The following is an 18,211-nucleotide window of genomic DNA, read 5'->3' on the forward strand; positions in this document are numbered from 1 at the left end:
TTCAATGAGGGAAACCCAAGGTGGACTCACATAGGTCCACCCACACTGGGGATGCAACCAGGGAAGGAGGTGGCTTTCCTGTCACCACACCTAATAAAGAGTCTACAGACCCAGTTCCTGCATTTCTCATTTTTATTTGACAGAAAAAGTTGCTCTTGCTGTACAGATTTTAAAAAACCAAAATGCCTTTAAGAAACGTGAAAAGTTGGGGGGAGGGGTACACAACCTCATGGGGGACAGTAGGAACCAACTAATTCCAATTCCTGCCCCTTCCAAGAATACCTCTCACAATCTCCAGTCCCAAACCACCATCACCCCAGGTACTTTTGGATACAAACAGGGCCATGCCTCCCTGGCCCTGACTCCAGGCTGGAGTGTCCCAAAGTGTTATCCTCCCCTCCCCCAACTCCCATCTGCATTCCCTCCCACCCCAAACCCCCCAGAACACGTGAACCAGGAAAAACTCACGGAGATTAACATTTCACAGGAACAAAGAAAAAAAAGGGGAGGGGAAAAGGAGCCCTCCATCCAAAGGCTGCCAAGGCTCAAAGGGGGGCAGACAAGGACCCTCCCACGGCTCTGCTGGGGACAAAGGGACACTCCCTGTGGCTCCAGAGCATGGGGTGTGGTAGAATTCCCCCAGAGACGATTTATGGAGACCTGCAACAGAAGATGGAGGTCAACAGCGAGGCCCCACACCAGCGCTCCTGCTTCTATGCCACTCAGAATGGGGCTGCCACCCACCACCACCAGAACTGACTCCCGAAGTGGGCCTCAGCCTTCCAAGAGAATGCGCACCTGGAGGAGCGGTGTCGCAGGGGGCGAGGGCTAGGTGTCTCCCTCCTTCGCTTGTGGCTGGGGGAGCGGCTGTCCGCACGCTGGCCTCTCCGGGAACCCCGCTCACTGCTGCTGCTGCAACACAGGACAGACATCTGGTCATAGGGTAGCACCAACCTCAGGCACCACTGAACCAACCCCAAAGCTTTCTTTGTAGAAAGCAGTGGCGGCCAGACCCGGCTGGGTGCTGACATCTGCAGTTGGCCCTACCTCTGCTGGTCCCGTGGAGAGGGCTGTGGCGAGGGACGGCGACGCTCCACAGGTGAATAGCTGAGGGACCGAGAGTCCCTAAGAGAGTCTATTGGCTTCCGGGGGCTGCGGGACCTGGGGAACACAGGAGGACCCAATAGCACCACACCCTTTCAAGCCCACTGGCCAGCACTCAGGACCACCCGCCCAGGTCCTGACCACCAAACCTCACACCACACAGGGCCAGCCTCAGACCCACCTTTGTCCGCTCACTCACCCATCCGCCCGCACACCATCCACCGAGTGCCCAGTGGGCAGGCACAGGGTGCAGCGGGGGATGCAAAGATAAAGACAGTCCCTGCCCTTGAAGGAGCTCAGTGGTGAAGGAAGGCACGCACGGCCCCGTGTGTGGGAAGCAGGGCTGGATGTGCGTGGCTCTGGGGACCCAAGGGAGAGGGACATGGGGCAGGGCAGGGAAGGGGTAGGGGAGTCTTCTCGAAGGTGCTGTTTGAGCGGAGTCTTGCAGAACGAGGAGTTCACCAGGCGGACAAGGGAATTCCAGGCAGAAGGAACAGCATGTCCAAAGGCATGGGCTCTCCTTAAACTGCAAGGCGCTGGGTGTGGCTGGAGCACAGGGCATGTGTGGGGGCGGGCAGGAGGAGAACACAGGGCGGGCGAGGCCCGTTGGTGAAGAGCCTCACACGCCACTCCCGCAGAGGTGGGGCTTTGTCTTGCAGGCCACAGGGCGTCCCGAAGGATTTGTGGAGTGGAGGGAAGTAGCCAGATGTGCGTTTTAGAAAGGTCCCTCTGGCTACATGTGGAAGAGGAAGGCGTGGAAGCGGGGAGACAGGGAGGAGGCTGTGGACAGAGTCGGGAGATGACGACGGTGGCCAGACCAGAGCCCTGGCAGCAGTAATGGGGAGACACTAGAACCCTGGGACCAGGCTGTGTGTTGAGGGAGGGACAGGAAGAAACCAAGGAGACCCCAGTCCTGGCCTGAACGACCCTGTGGATGGCGCAGCCCTTCGCCAGAACAGGGTGCAACGAGCAGGAGGAGAGGAGAGCAAGTGCCTCCTCCCCCACAACCAGACGCCCAAGGTCACGTGAGACACCCAGCCGGGAGGCTCACACCCCAGGATCCCTTCTCTGGACAAGTCACTTCCCCACCCTCCTTCAATCTCAGGCAAGGCAGCACTCACCTCCGCTCGCCAAGGGGTGGCTTCTTGGGGCTTGCAGGTTTGGGCAACGCCTGAGGACCAGGCTTAGCAGGGGAAGGGGAAGATGAGGAGGAAGAGGAGGAGGAGGAGGAAGAAGAGGAAGAAGAGGAAGAGGAGGAGGAAGAAGAGGAAGAGGAGGAGGAGGAGGAAGATGAAGAGGAGGAGCTGGAACTGGAACTGCTAGAGCGCCTCTTCCGTTTGGCTGGGGTTGGCTCCGGAGGACGTCCCTCTCGAATAGCCTCCTTTGGGGCTGGTGTGGGGCTGGGGACCCTGTGGGAGGAGTGGAGTGTCACAAGGAGACAAGCTGCCCCAGCCCCAACCCTACCTTCCTTGGCCTGGAGGAACGGCAGTGGGGGAGGGGTGCCTGAGAAAGGTGCTGGGAGCTCTCTGAGCCACGTGAGCCAGCGATTCTCTGGAGAGCAGTGGTGCGAGCTGACCCAACCTCTGCTAACAGAAGCAACAGGCTGGGGCCCGCAGCATAAGGGATCAAGGTTAAACCTCAAGAATGTCCCTGATGGAGGAATAAGGCCTCTGGGCTCAGGTGTGGAAGCTGAAGCTGGGTAGTCTCCTTCCTCGGAGAGCCGCAGCTTGGGGAGGCCCCTGTGAGTGCAGGTTGGCTGGGGAAGGGGCCGTCCTGCCTGGAGGCAGGGAGAGGGATGGGATGACCTCTGAAGATCCTTCCAGCCCAGGGAGTTCCTCTTGAGGTCTAACTGCCATCCCTCCTGCTGTAAAATTAAGTCCATTTCCTCTAGTTCTGTCCTCTGTAGAGACGGAAAACTTATCATTATCCTCTAGAGAATGAACCTTCGGAGACTTTTATCTGTCCCATTCCTCCCCCCTCCACCCCCGCCCCCACATTCTCTTCTACCCCCAGCTTGAGGGTCAAGGTCCCCATACCTCCTCCAAGAGCCAAGCACCTGTAACATGGTTTCTCCCTCCCCACTCCCCAACCTACCCCCAATACCTCCCCCCAAAAGTTTCTAAAAGTCAAGCTCCCTCACCTCTTCAGTGCCACCTCAGGTTGCACAGGAAGGCTAGAGCCTTCCGAGTCACTAGAACTGGAGCCAGAGGAGGAGGAGGATGACGAAGATGATGATGATGAAGAGGAAGAACTAGAGGACGATGAGGAGGAGGAGGAACTCCGCCGCTCCTTTGCTGGCTGCAGGGCAGCTAATGCAGAAGGCTGCTGGACCCCAGTAGAGGCAGGTGGTTCCCCCCCATCAGAGTGGGACACCCCAGGGGCAGGGACAGAGAGCATGCCATTGTGGTCACCAACAGAGGATGTGGTCGTTGCCACTGCCCCAGAGGAAAGGGACTGAGACCCTGCTATGGGGGTGGTCTGGGCAATCAAAGAACGGGATTGGTCTGAAAAAGCAGAAGGCACAGGAGACCTCGGCTGATCCTGTGCCGGAGGAAGAAGAGACTGTGAAGGCGCCTGGCCCATTCTAGAGGAAGGGGAAGGAGCCCGCTCGGAGGTCATTCTAGACTGGCTTGGTGCAGATGGTGGTGTTCTGGACCTGGCTCGGTCAAGGAGCGGTGGGGAGGTTCTGCCACTGACACGCTCGTAGGCAGAGAGGGGCACCCTGGGGCTGGTGAGATTTGCACCAGACAATGCTGGAGCCATCCTAGCACTGGTGAGGCTTGCAGGGGCCAAGGCTGCAGGGGTTCTGGAGCCGGCAATATTCACAGGAGCTGTGGCATGTGCAGACCGAGGACCCACCAGGTTTGCAGAGGCTGGAGCCTGTGGTGTTCTGGAGCTGGAGGGATAGTTTGCAGCAGTTGGTGGGGTGCCAGAGCCTGAGAGACTCAGAGCTGCCAAGGCAGCTGGGGTTCGGGCCCCTGCTAGGTTCACAGCTGGGGCTGTGGGGGTGCGAGGGTCAGCCAGGTTCACAGCCGAAGGTGCCACTGCTGTTCTGGAGCTGGCCAAGTTCATCGCTGCCGCTGCAGCTGGTGTTCGAGAGTCAGCCAGGTTCACTGCCGTTGGGATGGCAGGTGTCCTGGCACTGGCTAGGTTCATGGCGGCTGCAGAGGCTGCAGGAATCCTGCTGGCAAGGTTGGCTGCTGGGGCGGTTCTGAGACTCATGAGAGGCACCGGGGCTGGAACCTGGGACATTCTTGCAGCAAGGCCAGCAGCAGACATGGACGGAGGAGGCCGAGCAGTGCCAAGACTAATAGCTGTCAAGGCAAGTGCAATCCTAGACTGAGCATGATTTTCCGGCACGGATGTTCTCTGGTGGTCAGGTATTCGGGGACCTGGACCATCCATCATGGAGCCACTGGCTTGCTGCAGAACGGACATGGGTGTTCTAGAGCTGCCAAGGGGTTCAAGCATTCCAGGTGATCTACAGCGGTCAAGAGGTGTTGGGGACATGCTAGGACGACTGAAGCAGCTCATTCTCGAGCTATTGAGTGCTACTGGAGGTGTACGAGAACCGGAATGATTTCTTGTTGCTGGAGGAGTAGCAGAACGTGAACGATCAGAACTACTTCCAGATGCAGAACGCCTGCGGATGGCTGGAGGAGATCTTGTTAAGGACCGTTTGCCCCGAGCTGTTCGCGGAGAACGGGATCTAGAGCGGCGGCGGATAGCAAGTGGTGAGCGACTTCGAGAACGTTTGCGTGGCAACAGTGGCGTTCGAGACCTAGAGCGGCGCCGAATAGCTGGAGGTGTCCGGGACCTGGAACGGCGGCGTGTCACTGGTGAGGTTCGAGAGCGGGACCTTCTTCGAGTTACTGGAGATGTGCGAGATCGAGATCTCCTTCTGGTGACTGGAGATGTTCTAGATCTTGATCTTCTACGAGTGATAGGCGAAGTTCTGCTTCGAGATCGCCTCCTGGTTACTGGTGGAGTCCTAGATCTGGACCTTCTGCGAGTCACTGGTGGAGTTCTAGAACGGGAGCGCCGGCGTGTTGTTGGCGTTCTGGACCTTGAACGACGGCGGGTTACTGGTGGTGTTCTGGATCTGGACCGCCTTCGGCTCACTGGGGATGCTCTTGACCGGGATCTTCGTCGAGTCACTGAAGTCCTGGACCTTGACCGTCTCCGGCTGACTGGCGAGGTTCGAGACCTGGACCGACGTCGGCTTATCAGGGGGGTTCTGGACCTGGATCGCCGGTGAGTGGCTGGAGAGGCTCGAGATCTAGAACGCTTCCAGGGGGCTGGCGACGTGCGTGAGCGAGAGCGCTTCCGACTGGTTGGAGGTGTCCGAGAGCGGCCTCTTCGGCGTCGAGAGGAGGTCCGGGAACTTTCCTGCCGGGCAGGTGACCGTGAGTGATAACCAGAGCCTCCCCTCCGCCGCCGAGTAACCCGTGACCTTGACCGGCTCCGCTGTCTTCGCCGAGAGGTTGACTGAGAAGATCCAGACCTATCTCGACGTCGGGTTGTTCTAGTTTTCTCTCTCCTTGAGCGGGAACGGGACCTCTGGAGTCCACGAGGCTTTGGTGAAGGAGAGCGGCCTCTCCTTGAGGTTGTCTTAGCGTGTGGAGATGAAGCTGAGCGGCGTCGGTGTGAAGACCTTGACTTTTCTACTGGCTCTGGGGAAGACACTGAGGGACTTCTCCGGCGCCTTGGGGGAGTTCTCGAGCGAGTTTCTGGTGAGGATGAGGCAGAGCGGCTTCTACGGGAGAGTCTGGCCTTCCTTGTTAGCTCAGGAGATGATCGAGAGCTACGACGTCGAGGTGGTGTACGAGACTTGGTCTTGGGCTCTGGTGATGACCTGGAGCCTCTGCGTGCAGTTCTCGATTTGGGTGGATGTTCAGGAGAGGACTCGGTACTACTGCTTCCTTCAGGAGAAGGGCCCCTGCCTTTGCTTGATGAACCTGATCTGCTCCGTCTGGGAAGAGCCCGAGGGGCTGGAGCTTTAGGCTCAGGAGAAGAATCAGAACCACTCTGTGCCCTGGGTGTTGTTCTTGGCTTATCTTTCACTTCAGGGGAGGAACCAGACCTACTGCGCCGAGGAGAAGGTCGAGATTTGCTGTCAACCTCTGGAGATGATCCAGAGTGACTCCTCTGCCTAAGTGGGGTTCGTGTCTTGGCTTTAGAATCCGGAGAAGAGTCTGACTCACTTCTTTCCTGAGGGGATGCACTGGGTTTCACATCAAGTTCTTGAGAAGACCCCGAACGACTTCTCTGCCCCAAGGGAGTCCGAGCCACAGTTTTCTGATCAACTGAGGATTCTGACCCACTTCTTTCTCTCTGAGGAGTAAGACACTTGTTGTTGAGCTCTGGGGATGAGGGAGAACGACTCCTTGGCCTAGGAGTCTGAGGCAAAGCTTTTGGTTCTGGGGAAGAATCACATTCGCTTCTCCCTCTGGATGGTGTTCTAGGTACATCTTTCATTCCAGGAGAAGACCCAGAGAGGCTGTGTCTCGAAGGTGTCCCAGACCCATCTCTAAGTCCTGGAGAAGACCCAGACCTGCTTCTCCTTGATGGAGTTCTGGGTAATCCATCTTTCATTTCAGGGGAAGATGCAGAACTACTTCTTTCTCTTGAGGGTGTTCTGGGTACAGCATCAAGCACAGGTGAAGAGATGCTCTGATTTGAAGACATTCCTGCCTTTTCCACGGCATCTGGGGAAAACTCAGAACTGCTGCGTCTAGAGGATCGTGTTGATTGTTCTTTCACGTCTAGAGATGGATCTGTTTCCAGCTGATTCAGAAAAGGTCCATTCAAATCATCTTTAACTTCAGAAGAAAATCCAGTACTCATTTCTGTACCAAGTGGGCCTGAGCTTCTAAATTCTAAAGGTGATCCAAAGCTGTTCTCCCTGAGTGGGGAGTTAGACAGTTCTTTATGTTCTGGAGAAAAATGTGGCCCACCCCAAGATGAGGCCATTGCAGGGACATCCACTGCTTCCAAAGAAGCCTGTGACTGGCTTTGATCAAGAGTCAAAGACACAGCAGGCCTTTCTTCTACTTCAGGAGATGATTCGAAGTTACTTCCAGCTATTTCTTTAAGTTCTGAAGACAAATGAGGCAGAACTTGGCTTATGGGTTCTTCAGACTTCTCTACCACCTCCATTAACTCATCTTGGCTTGACATAGGCAATGCACTATTTTGCTCTTTTGTTTCTGGAGATGACCCATCACCACTTCTTTCCCTTGATGGCGTTCCGGGTGTGTCCTTGAATACCAGTGAAGACTCAGGCCTATCCTGTACTGGAAAAGGACTAAATTTGTGTCTCTGTCTAAGAGGTGATGCAGTGGCATCCTCTTGAAGGGGTGAGGCCGTTTTGTCTTTTGACTCAGAAGTCTCTGATCTACTCTGCCCCAGAAGAGAATTTGAGTCCACTGTAGGATGTGAGTAAGAGTCAGACTGAGACCTGCTCTGCTCAGGAGACATTCCCGATTTCAAGGTAGGACTTGCCGACAACTCAATTCTATCTCGTCTTATTGGAGATCTGGATGCCAGGTCAGTGATTGGAGATGAAGACCTGGACCGACCTCCCTTAGGTGATGTTTGAGATTTGCTCTGCAGAGATGGTGATTCTGAGCAACTCTGTCTCACTTCTGGACTTGAAGTATCAGATCTGTGGTCTGGTGAAGTTTGGGATTGTCCTTTCAGTTGCAGAGGTGAGAGACCAAAATAGCTCTCACCTGGTGGTGTATCAGATTTTACTCCTGCACAAAGAGAGAAGGATCCAGGGCAACTTTGAACTAGTGAGTCTTTAGACTTCTCTTGGGGACATGGTGACTTTGATCCAGAAAGATTTGACCCTGGTGGAGTTTGGGACTTTACTTTGGGGTGTGGTGAAGTAGACCCTGAGTGACTTTGTCTTGGTGGTGTTTCAGGTTTCACTTTGGTATCTGGTGAGGAGGACCTAGAATGGCTGTATCTTGGCAACAATGTGGATTCCACATTGGAGCAGGGAGATACTGATCTGCTTTGCCTTGGAGGTGTTCTAGATGTCACCCTACCAGGACTTGGAGAAGAGGAGCCAGAATGGCTTCTTTGTCTTGGTGATATTATCGCCTTCACTTTGGGTTGTGGAGATGATGACCTAGATGGGCTCTGTTTGGGAGGTGTGCCAGATTTCACTCGAGGAGGAGAAGACCCTGAGCAACTATGTCTAGAAGGGGTCCTAGATTTCAACTCAGGGTCAGGTGATGATTCAAAACAGCTCTGTCTTTGTGGTGTTACAGATTGCTCATTGGCCTGGGGACTTGCTATGGATCCCTGCCTTGGTGGTGTTCCAGATTTCACCTTAGGATGAGGAGATGAACTGGAATGACTTTGTCTTGATGGTGTTTTAGACTTCTGTTTAGGGGGCGGAGAAGAACTGGAGCGACTGCGTCTGGGTGGCGTTCTAGATTTAGCTTTAGGTTGGGAGGATCCAGAGCGACTGCGCCTGGGTGGTGTCTGTGACTTCTGTTTAGGGCATGGAGAAGACCCTGAAAGGCTGCGCCTCAAAGACAAGCGAGATTTTGCTTTGGACCGTGGTGAAGAGAGAGACCTGCTCCGCCTTGAAGAAATGCGAGATTTCTTCATTTCTGGGCTTGAATTGGACCTGCTTCTTCTCTGAGATGTTCTGGATTTGTTTTTCCGCTCTGAAGATGAGCCAGACCTGCCTCTTCTTTGAGGTGTTCTAGAGTGAGATCTTCCACGTCTAACTAAGCTTCTACTGCGGGATCTTCCTCGTCTTGGTGTCCTAGACCGAGACCTCCCTCTCCTAGCTGGTGTTCTGGAGCGTGAGCGACCACTACGTCTAGCTGGGGTTCTGGAGCGTGAGCGGCCACGTCTGGCTGGGGTTCTGGAGCGTGAGCGGCCACGTCTAGCTGGGGTTCTAGAGCGTGATCTGCCACTTCTCCTGGCTGGTGATCTACTACGAGACCTCCGTCTTACTGGTGATCGGGTCCTAGATCTACGCCTAGCAGGTGTTCTAGACCGAGACCTGCCCCTCCGGGCTGGTGTTCTAGACCGAGACCTACGCCTGGCAGGTGTTCTGGATCGTGATCTCCGCCTGACAGGTGTTCTAGAGCGGGACCTGCCCCGCCGGGCTGGTGTTCTAGAACGAGATCTGCCCCTAGTGGCCGAAGATCTAGAGTGAGACCTCCCTCGCCTAGCTGACCTAGACCTGCCTCTTCTCTGGGTATTTCTGCTCCTGGACCAGCCGGGTCGCTGAGGAGACCTAGAGCGGCCACGTCGCTGGGGGCTTCTAGATCTTCCCCACCTCTGTGCAGACCTGGACCTACGCCACTGGGGAGATCGGGATCGAGAATGACCTCTCTTTGCAGGGGTTCGAGAACGAGATCGCCCTCTCTTAGTAGTGGCGGGGCTACGGGACCTCCCTATCCTACGAGAAGGGGTGTGAGAATGTGATTTATCCCGTTTTGCTCGGCCATGTGAGCGATTCTTGGATGTGGGAGAAGGAGAAATCTCTCGGTGGGACCCCAGAGCTGGAGCAGGTTTAGGACTTTCAGGGGAAGAGCTAGCATGCCGAGAAACTTTGGTAGGTTGAGGGGATGGTGGGCTACTCTCTGAGGAAGAAGATTGGGGAAGTTTCTCAGGAGACTTAGGTGGTGAATGGCCCCGAGTTGGAGAGGCCTCAGATGGGGGGTTCACTGGCTCCTGACTTAAAGGGGTTGTTGCAAGGGGTTGTGGGGAGCCGCCATGTCGCTCAGCAAGGAGCGGAGTGGGAGCAGGTGGTTCTGGGCCTGTGCTGCTCCTTTCCGGAGAGGGGCTAGGTCGAGTTGCAGATTTCTAAGAGTGGAAGAGAGAGTAGGGATTCATAAACATCAAAATGTCACATCACCCCTGAGATCCCAACACCCTTTCCAATGAAAACTTTTCTTTTACACAACCCATGACCACAAGCAATCATTTTCATTCAATAACAAGGAATCATTAAAGCACAGTAGGGAAAACATATGAATATATGGAGAGTCTGAGAATCTTACAACTGAGAAGAACACAAAATGCAAATAACTAATGCATTTCATTTAACAACAAATGCCACTACAAAATGTTATGAAGATGGAAAAAAGCTATCCTTAAATGGAAAGAAAAGCAGTTTCCTAAAGTGAATGCTAACTTCGCCGTTGAAAAATTAACTACATTAAGGAAAAGAAACAGCATGAATAGGCCGGGCACGGTGGCTCATGCCTGTAATCCCAGCACTTTGGGAGGCTGAGGCGGGTGGATCACAAGGTCAAGAGATCGAGACCATTCTGGTCAACATGGTGAAACCCCGTCTTTACTAAAAAATACAAAAAATTAGCTGGGCATGGTGGCGCGTGCCTATAATCCCAGCTACTCAGGAGGCTGAGGCAGGAGAATTGTCTGAACCCAGGAGGCGGAGGTTGTGGTGAGCCGAGATCGCGCCATTGTACTCCAGCCTGGGTAACAAGAGCGAAACTCCGTCTCCAAAAAAAAAAAAAAAAAAAAAAAAAAAAAAAAAAAAAAAGGCATGAATGAAGATGTGAGAATATGATTTTTGTGAAAAGTAAAAAAGCAGACCAGGATGGGTAAAGGAAATGAGAAAAACACCACATTATAAAAGCCTTAAACACAATTCAAAAGCAATAGGGAAGTAGTTAAGTTCCTGAGGTCAACCAACTTGAAATTTCGAAAGGTAACCCTGGATGACGTGGAAAATCGACAATGACAATAGAGGCAAGTATTAAAACTGTAATCACTGAAGCAAAAGAGTAATTAAGGCTTACATTAGAACAGAATGTACAAAACACCATGAACTACTGAAAACTTCCAGTGTTTCAATCAAACTATTGGTGGCAACCCAATAGATTAAAAGCTTTACTGAGACAGGACCAGCATTTAATGAAACAGAGAAGAAACTAGAGGTATCATAAAGAGTACACAGATACAACCTTTGCTCCAGTTCTACATATAAACAAGACCCAACATAAAACCTATTAATATCTAATGAAATTTGATTGTAAAGGATTCACAATTCAGTCAGGTCACAATCCTAAAAGCACTGCAGACACAGTGAGAGGACTAATCAGGAGAGGAATGCACAAAAAAAACTGAATTCATTTCTTTTAATAAGTTATTACCTCCTCTTTCACATCACATGTCTAACCTAAATCAATACCCTTGCAATCCAATAATCACCAACTCAGGAACATACCTCCTTCTTGTCTTTGTCTTCATAAGGGCTGCTAGGCTGTTTTGTAGCAGGCTCTGGGCTACTAGGCCGTTGCGTGTTGGTAGTACCTGGTTCACTGGAAGGCACATCTCCTTCCCCTCGTCGCCCTGAAGCAGGGGAAGGACTTCTTCCAGTCAAAGCAGTCGTATGAGTTTTAGCTGCAGCACTTCGAGACCTGTGGGAGTAATTGAGGATGGGGGGAGAGGAGGGAAATCAGCTCAAAGGGAGAACAGGAAACCCCCTCCCCAACTCCCATCCACCTTTACTAACTGTACAACCCTCTTCCAAAACACCTTCTTAGTCACATGACTCAAATCATTCACTGAGGTCCAAGTACAGTCCACTTTGGTTCTTCTCTTCCCAACACATTCCCAAAGAATGCTCTCCCTCTACCCCTTTACTCACCTCCCCCAAACATCCCCAAACCATCCACCCAGCCCACTCCCTACCCGCTTCATTCACAACTCACCTCTGAGCCCACCTCCTTCAGGAAGCCTTCCCCGATTAAGGAAGCCAGGGTAAGGATTCCTTCCTCCCCCAGACACCACGAACAAACCACCACCCCCCCTATTCTGGCAGTCCATATACATCAGAACGAAACAAAAAATAACAAATAAACAAAAACAAAAAAAAAGAGAAGGGGAAATGTATATGTCTGTCCATCCTGTTGCTTTAGCCTGTCAGCTCCTAGAGGGCAGGGACCGTGTCTTCCGAATGGTCTGTGCAGCGCCTAGCACACCGTGGGCGCTCAATAAATATTAAATTAATTAACCCATCATTCCCTCTCCCTCCCTTCCTCCTGGACTACCCCTTACCGACTGCGGGAAGTATCGGAGGAGGAAGCAGAGTCAGCAGAAGTTGAACGGTGGGCCCGGCGGCTCTTAGGGGCTGGTGTTGTACTTCGAGACCTAAAAGAAGACCACCACCACAGCTCAGGGTACTGCTGTACCTCTCCTAGATTCTCCTCGCCTATCCCTCAACCCTTTACCAGTCAGGGACATAACTAATACAACCCTCTCCCGCTAAGGTGGCATTCCCTTACAACCCAAGCAAAGTCCCCACGAATTCACTCACCGCTTTCGCTTTTTGTCCTTAGATTTACGTTTGCTCTTTGGAGTGGGAGACCTAGGAAATAAGGCAAGGTTGTTAAAAGTAATTCTTTTTAAAAAAGGAAATAAAGCCGGGCGCGGTGGCTCACGAGGTCAAGAGATCGAGACCATCCTGGTCAACATGGTGAAACCCCGTCTCTACTAAAAATACAAAACATTAGCTGGGCATGGTGGTGCGTTCCTGTAATCCCAGCTACTCGGGAGGCTGAGGCAGGAGAATTGCCTGAACCCAGGAGGCGGAGGTTGCGGTGAGCTGAGATCGCGCCATTGCACTCCAGCCTGGGTAACAAGAGCGAAACTCCATCCCCCCCCCCCAAAAAAAAATAAAATAAAATAAAATAAAATAAAACCAAAAGTGAAATGAAAAGAATTAAGGAGTGTTGCCAGGAATAAGATCAAGGAATTGAGCTTTACCCCAAGAAAAATAAATCTCCCAGAGGCTAAGTAAAGAGAGAGAGGGCCATCAGGCAGTGGCTCACTGCTCCCATAATGCCACTGCGCCCCCCCCCCCCCACCACGAGTTAAAGAACTCTTCTTACCTATGCTTACGTTTCTTGGACTCAGATTCTGACCTGTTGGAAAAAAGAAGAAAAAACATAAACCAACACCTCTGCCTGAATTCAGGAAATCATCTCCAATCACTCAAGTATTCCCATCTCGTACCTGTGCTTCTTCTTCTTCGAGCTCTTCTTTCTCTCCCGTCGAGGAGAGCTGCTCTCTGACCTGCTAAAGATGGATTCAGAAGCAAGATCATTCTGCTTGGCTTCTTTCCTGGCCCTCCTACCTACAATCCCTTCCTAAAAAGGTTTCTAAAACACTTGGACATCCTAACAGCACCAGTGCTGCAGACCTATGCCCAGGACTTATTTCTTCCTTCTCCAACAAGTATAGAAAACTCCTTAAGTCAACAAAGATCAAAATGAAAAAGAAAATTCCAGAATCCAAAATGCTGCTGGCCAATCCTAATTAGCAGAACTGCAAACTTAACACTTCCCCACCAAGAAACTCATACATTTCTTCTAGCTGAGGCCTCAGTGGTAACTCCCTCCTCCCTGACAACTACCTCCTGCTCTTTGGAAGCCAGAACTCTCCACTTCCAGAGAGAAGTACACCACAGGATTGGTCCTCTAGCTATCAGAGTAAGTTTCCAACTAACTTACCGTCCTCTATCTTTCTTCTTTTTCTTCTTCTTCTGCTTTGGGGTTGGTGAGCGAGAACTGCTGGACTCCCGAACAAGGCTGGGGAAAGGTGGAAAGTAGCAGAGATGGGTGCTAGGACAATGTTAGGACAAATGTTCCTTTTCTTTAAAAGACAGAGCCTCAAAAATAAATAAAAAAAAAAAAGCACAAGTGTCTGTTGCCTTGGCTAGGGTGCAGTGGCAGCATCACAGCTCACACAGTAACCTCCAACTTGTGGGCTCAAGAGATCCTCCTGCCTCTGCCTCTCCAAGTAGCTTAGGCTACAAGCATGTGCCACCACCCAGCTTTTTTTTTCCAGTTTTTGTAGAGACAAGGTCTCACTATATTGCCCACGCTGGCTTCAAACTCCTGGACTCAAGTGATCTCCTGCCTGAGATTCCCACAATTCCACAATTCCAGATATGAGCCACTGTGGCTAGCCCTTGCCCAAATTTTCTTGGACACCTCAACTTCAGAAGAACAAAATCTGAAGAGTTTGTGAAGAAACCAGCCCGTGAAAGGAAAAAAACGGAGCAAGGAGCTTACAAACAAGAAAAGAAGCTATCAGTGGTTTCTTGGCCTTGTATACCTGTAAGGTTTGGGAGGCTCAGGAGCTGGTTGTTTAGCTTCACGGGCACGTCGCTGAGGATCAAAAGAGCTGCCATCTACGTAAGAATCACTGATGCCAAAGGCAGCACGGAGTCTTTCATTCTTCTTCTCATTCAATTCTGCCAACTGGTGAGTCTCTGTGACCCTAAAGAAAAAAAGCAAGAAAGTCTGAAAGAAATATAAAGGACAGAACCATATTTAGAACACGAGTATAAGCAGGAGCCAAATAAGGCATGGGAAAGGCAGACAAAAGCAGGGAGGAAGTCCCACATGAGGAAAAGGACAGCAGCGGCAGCCAGCAGCCAGAGTCCAGAGTCATCAAGGGAGAGTTCAACACTCACGCTGGCCTCTGCCCTGGGGTCTCCTCCTTGCCCCCAGGGTTCACATCCTTCTCCAGCAACATGAGTCGAAAGGTCGCCACTTTTTCCTGAATTTGCTGTTCCTCGTACCTGAAGAACAAATCCCTTCAAGGTTAAGCTTAACAGGATACTTTCCCCAGTCCCAGGTCTCCACTTCCCTCACTCCCAAAAGGGTCCCTTCCCTCTCCATGCACACACAGAACTTTTTGTTGGCTCTCACCCAAAAGTCCCTTCTCTCCAGTCCTGATCTTTTCCCATCATCTTTCTTCCCTCTACTTACTACACCCTCTAGAACAGTGGATTTTAAACATGCTACAGGGGCCAAAAGAAAAAAATTAAGCAAGCAGGGTTCCAAATGCTCCTCCCCAACTTCAACAAGAATAGGCCTTTTATTTCCTGGGATTCCAAAGTGAAGTATACTGTAAAAAAGGGTCACCATTGCTGAAGTTTGAAAACCACTGCTCTGAGAGTTTTCTATCTTAACGTGTTCCTTTTCCAAAATATCCTTTTCCAGCCCAGATTCCCTCTTACTCAAGTATTCTTCCAATTCCTCTTTTCCTGCCTATGCTACTTTCCAAGGCCTCAATCCTTACATCCATTTATTTTCCTTTCTACCAATGACAACACTTATCAGCTTACCTAGCTCCTCTACCTGGTATGTGCTTTCCTATTGCTCCCTTAAAACACATTTTTGTTCTTCAATGGCCCCTCCCTTCCCCCATGTGCCTCCATTCAGTTCCTCAGGCTCCCATCTATGTCCCTGACACACAGCCTTCTCATTTCCCACTCTGCACTGTCCCTTAACTGTTTTTCAATACTCTAGAGCTCATTTACCTCCTCCCCTACCACAACTCCTTGCCAGGCCTCTTTCAACCAGCTAGCCCTAAGCTCCCTACATCCCACCTAACACCCCCAGCTCTGCACTCATTCAGTGCTTGACTCTCCCCCAGCCCTCCCTCACCCCTGCTCTTCCATCATCTCCTCCAGCTCGAGGCATCGCAGCTCGACGCGCCGCTTGCGCTCGTGGTCCAGGATGTCAGGATTAGGCCGCTTCACCAGGGCAGCCTCCAGGCGCCGCAGTTCCTCCTCTCCCTTGTAGTCAGGCCGCTCACCCCGGCGGCCCCGCACCAGGGACAGGTTGCGCTGGACGTAGCCGTTGGTGCCGCTGCCCCGGGGCGTCGGCAGCCCGATCCCGTTGTACATGGCCCCGTGCCCGGGGTGGGGGGGGATACCACCGCTCCTGAGGGGGAGCGGGGAGACACGGGTCAGGCCCCTGGCCCCAAACTAACCACTTACCCCCCCCCACACACCCAAGTTCCTGCTCTTCTTCATCCCTATTTCAACATTTATCTTCACACTAAGCCTTCAGCTGTATAATGCTCCATCATCCTCCTGGTCTCCCAAAAAAACCACTTCTTCGTCCTTCCCAACTTTCTACCAGATCACAGCCCAGTTCTTACAATCTTTCTCTCAATGCCCTTGGCACAGAATTCTAAATAATCCCTCCCTGCACCTAGATTTTCTTCTTTTTCCACCCTACGAAAACAAGAATCTGTTTCTCTCAAATTTCTCCACACTGTCCCTTTTTATTCTCCTTTGGCCCCCAAAATGCACAAGTGATGTCTTTATCAACTACTCTAATTCCTAACCTCTGATAACCAACTAAGGTCTCCTGGGCACAACAAACAGACATAGATCTGTGGCACCCAAGGACCTCTAGTTCATGTCCAAAGACTCCCAAGAACTTACCTAAGGATTTCAGACCACCCTACTTGAATACAAAATATAACTACACAGCCCCTCAGTATCGGAAGAGTGGACTAGTTGGTTCAGAATGTGCAGCCTCACACCCCAACTAAACGCTAGCATGCACATAAGAAACACACATGAACCTTGAATAATCTTCATAAACTTTACCTCCCAGCAAAGGGCCATTTCCTTGATTCCAAATACTTAAAAGATCCTATTAACTATCCTGGAATTTTATTCAATTTCCTTCCACTAAATAGGATTTAACACAATTTACATCCGCTCCAAGTCTTGCCAGCTCCTGCCAAATATTACCTGTTTTCAACTCTATGCTCTATTTAAACACATCAAACCACTCTTCTCTGTTCCAACGGTTCCCATACCTTCTCCACATACCCTGCCCTAATAGAAACCCATTCATTAATGTCCAACTGTTGGCTTTCCCTAACAATCCCCTGGATAGCACTTTCTAGTTTTTCTCTCCCAACCCTGCCTCTCCCTTCTCTCCTGTGTTAACCCCATGCTTCCTCCCAGGTTCTAGCTTTTTAACTTGTCCCAACCCTAACGTGACTGAAAAATTCTCAAGTCCCAGCTTCTCTGGTTAGATTCCTTACTTAAGGAATACTCTATTCCTTACACATACTCTATTTCTTTCTCTAATTACACATATTCTTTCTTTCTCATCCTTATCATCTCTAAGATAGTTTCCCAAAACATACATGTGTGAGAAAAAACTACTCAGAAAAACTCCTAAGGAATAGGCAAAGTGGAGAGATTAATAAAAGATGGAAATAATAAATGAATAGAAAAGAAGGATGTATTTAGAAAAATTCTAGAAAGACGCATCATACAAATGTCAGGGAAAATATCCTAGCACGCACACACACATGTAGTATGGTGAAATGCTGAATGGAAGAGAGGTAGCCAAGGTCCAGAACAGTTTTCCCTTCCATACCTCCTCACCCTAGTCTAAGGATGGGTCCCTACCCAATCCCAGCAGCAGACCCAATACTGAAAGCAGAAAATGTCAGAAGAGGCTTGGCGCGGTGACTCATGCCTTGAGCCACCCAAGTAATCCAAAGTAATCCCAGCACTCTGGGAGCCAAGACGGGCGGATCACGAGGTCAAGAGATCGAGATCATCCTGGCCAACACAGCGAAACACCCGCCTCTACTAAAAACACAAAAATTAGCCAGGCGTGGGGGCGTGCGCCTGTAGTCCCAGTTACTCAGGAGGCTACGGCAGAAGAATTTGAACCCGGGAGGCGGAGGTTGCAGTGAGCCAAAATCACGCCACTGCACTCCAGCCTGGGGACAGAGCGAGACTCCCTCCAAAAAAAAAAAAAAAAAGAAGAGGTTAAGCAGAAATTCAGGAAAAAACGAAAAACTTTAAGGCTCAAAAAATAAATTTCTCTACATCCCAGTCATTTTCATGTTCTAGCACCAATCCTCCCCACACAGTTTAAAAGTAGGTCCTTCTCTGCCTCTGCCTACCTCACCTAATTTCTGCTTCCCTTGCAGAATGTTTTTGACCTGCAATTAATTCTTCAGCTTTACCATTCACCCACACTTCCATACCACCTCACACAAAAATCCTCCCACTCCCTGAGAAAACCAGGCCGGTGGCAGTGTCTCACACCAGTAATCCCAGCACTTTGGGAGGCCACGGTGGGCGGATCAGGAGATAAGAGACTACCCTGGCCAACAGGGTGAAAACCCGTCTCTCCTAAAAATACAAAAGTTAGCTGGGCATGGCGGCGCGTGCCTGTAATCCCTGCTACTCGGGAGGCTGAGGCAGGAGAATCGCTTAAACCCAGGAGGCGGAGGGTTACCATGAGCCGAGATCGCGCCACCGCAC

The 18,211-nt window shown here is 51.2% G+C and overlaps 1 protein-coding gene across 15 annotated transcripts in view; it reads right to left on the bottom strand.

The window, feature by feature from the left end:
- Positions 1-114: 114 nt before the first annotated feature.
- SRRM2 (serine/arginine repetitive matrix 2) overlaps positions 115-18,211 on the bottom strand; it is a 24,808-nt gene continuing 6,711 nt past the window's right edge. For 2 of the 15 annotated variants that reach the window (XR_004265384.1, XR_004265383.1), the window contains exons 2-15: positions 15,567-15,845; positions 14,588-14,695; positions 14,227-14,391; positions 13,620-13,697; positions 13,123-13,185; positions 12,999-13,031; positions 12,425-12,475; positions 12,166-12,258; positions 11,333-11,525; positions 3,245-9,942; positions 2,226-2,513; positions 1,048-1,884; positions 799-912; positions 115-660 (exon numbers count right to left, since the gene is read on the bottom strand). Coding sequence is in view for 4 of the 15 variants with exons in the window: in XM_032268013.1 (XP_032123904.1) it covers positions 651-660; positions 799-912; positions 1,048-1,161; positions 2,226-2,513; positions 3,245-9,942; positions 11,333-11,525; positions 12,166-12,258; positions 12,425-12,475; positions 12,999-13,031; positions 13,123-13,185; positions 13,620-13,697; positions 14,227-14,391; positions 14,588-14,695; positions 15,567-15,808 (8,250 nt within the window). In the remaining 11 variants the exon portion in view is untranslated. Of the gene's footprint in view, positions 661-798; positions 913-1,047; positions 1,885-2,225; positions 3,180-3,244; positions 9,943-10,994; positions 12,081-12,165; positions 12,259-12,424; positions 12,476-12,998; positions 13,032-13,122; positions 13,186-13,619; positions 13,698-14,226; positions 14,392-14,587; positions 14,696-15,566; positions 15,846-18,211 lie in introns of those variants that run through there. The other 13 variants (XR_004265387.1, XR_004265386.1, XM_032268013.1 and 10 more) reach the window with 13 other exon arrangements.

The sequence above is a fragment of the Sapajus apella genome, unplaced genomic scaffold (assembly GCF_009761245.1).
Source record: "Sapajus apella isolate SASKATOON/1434 unplaced genomic scaffold, GSC_monkey_1.0 scaffold175, whole genome shotgun sequence".
Lineage (NCBI taxonomy): Eukaryota > Metazoa > Chordata > Mammalia > Primates > Cebidae > Sapajus > Sapajus apella.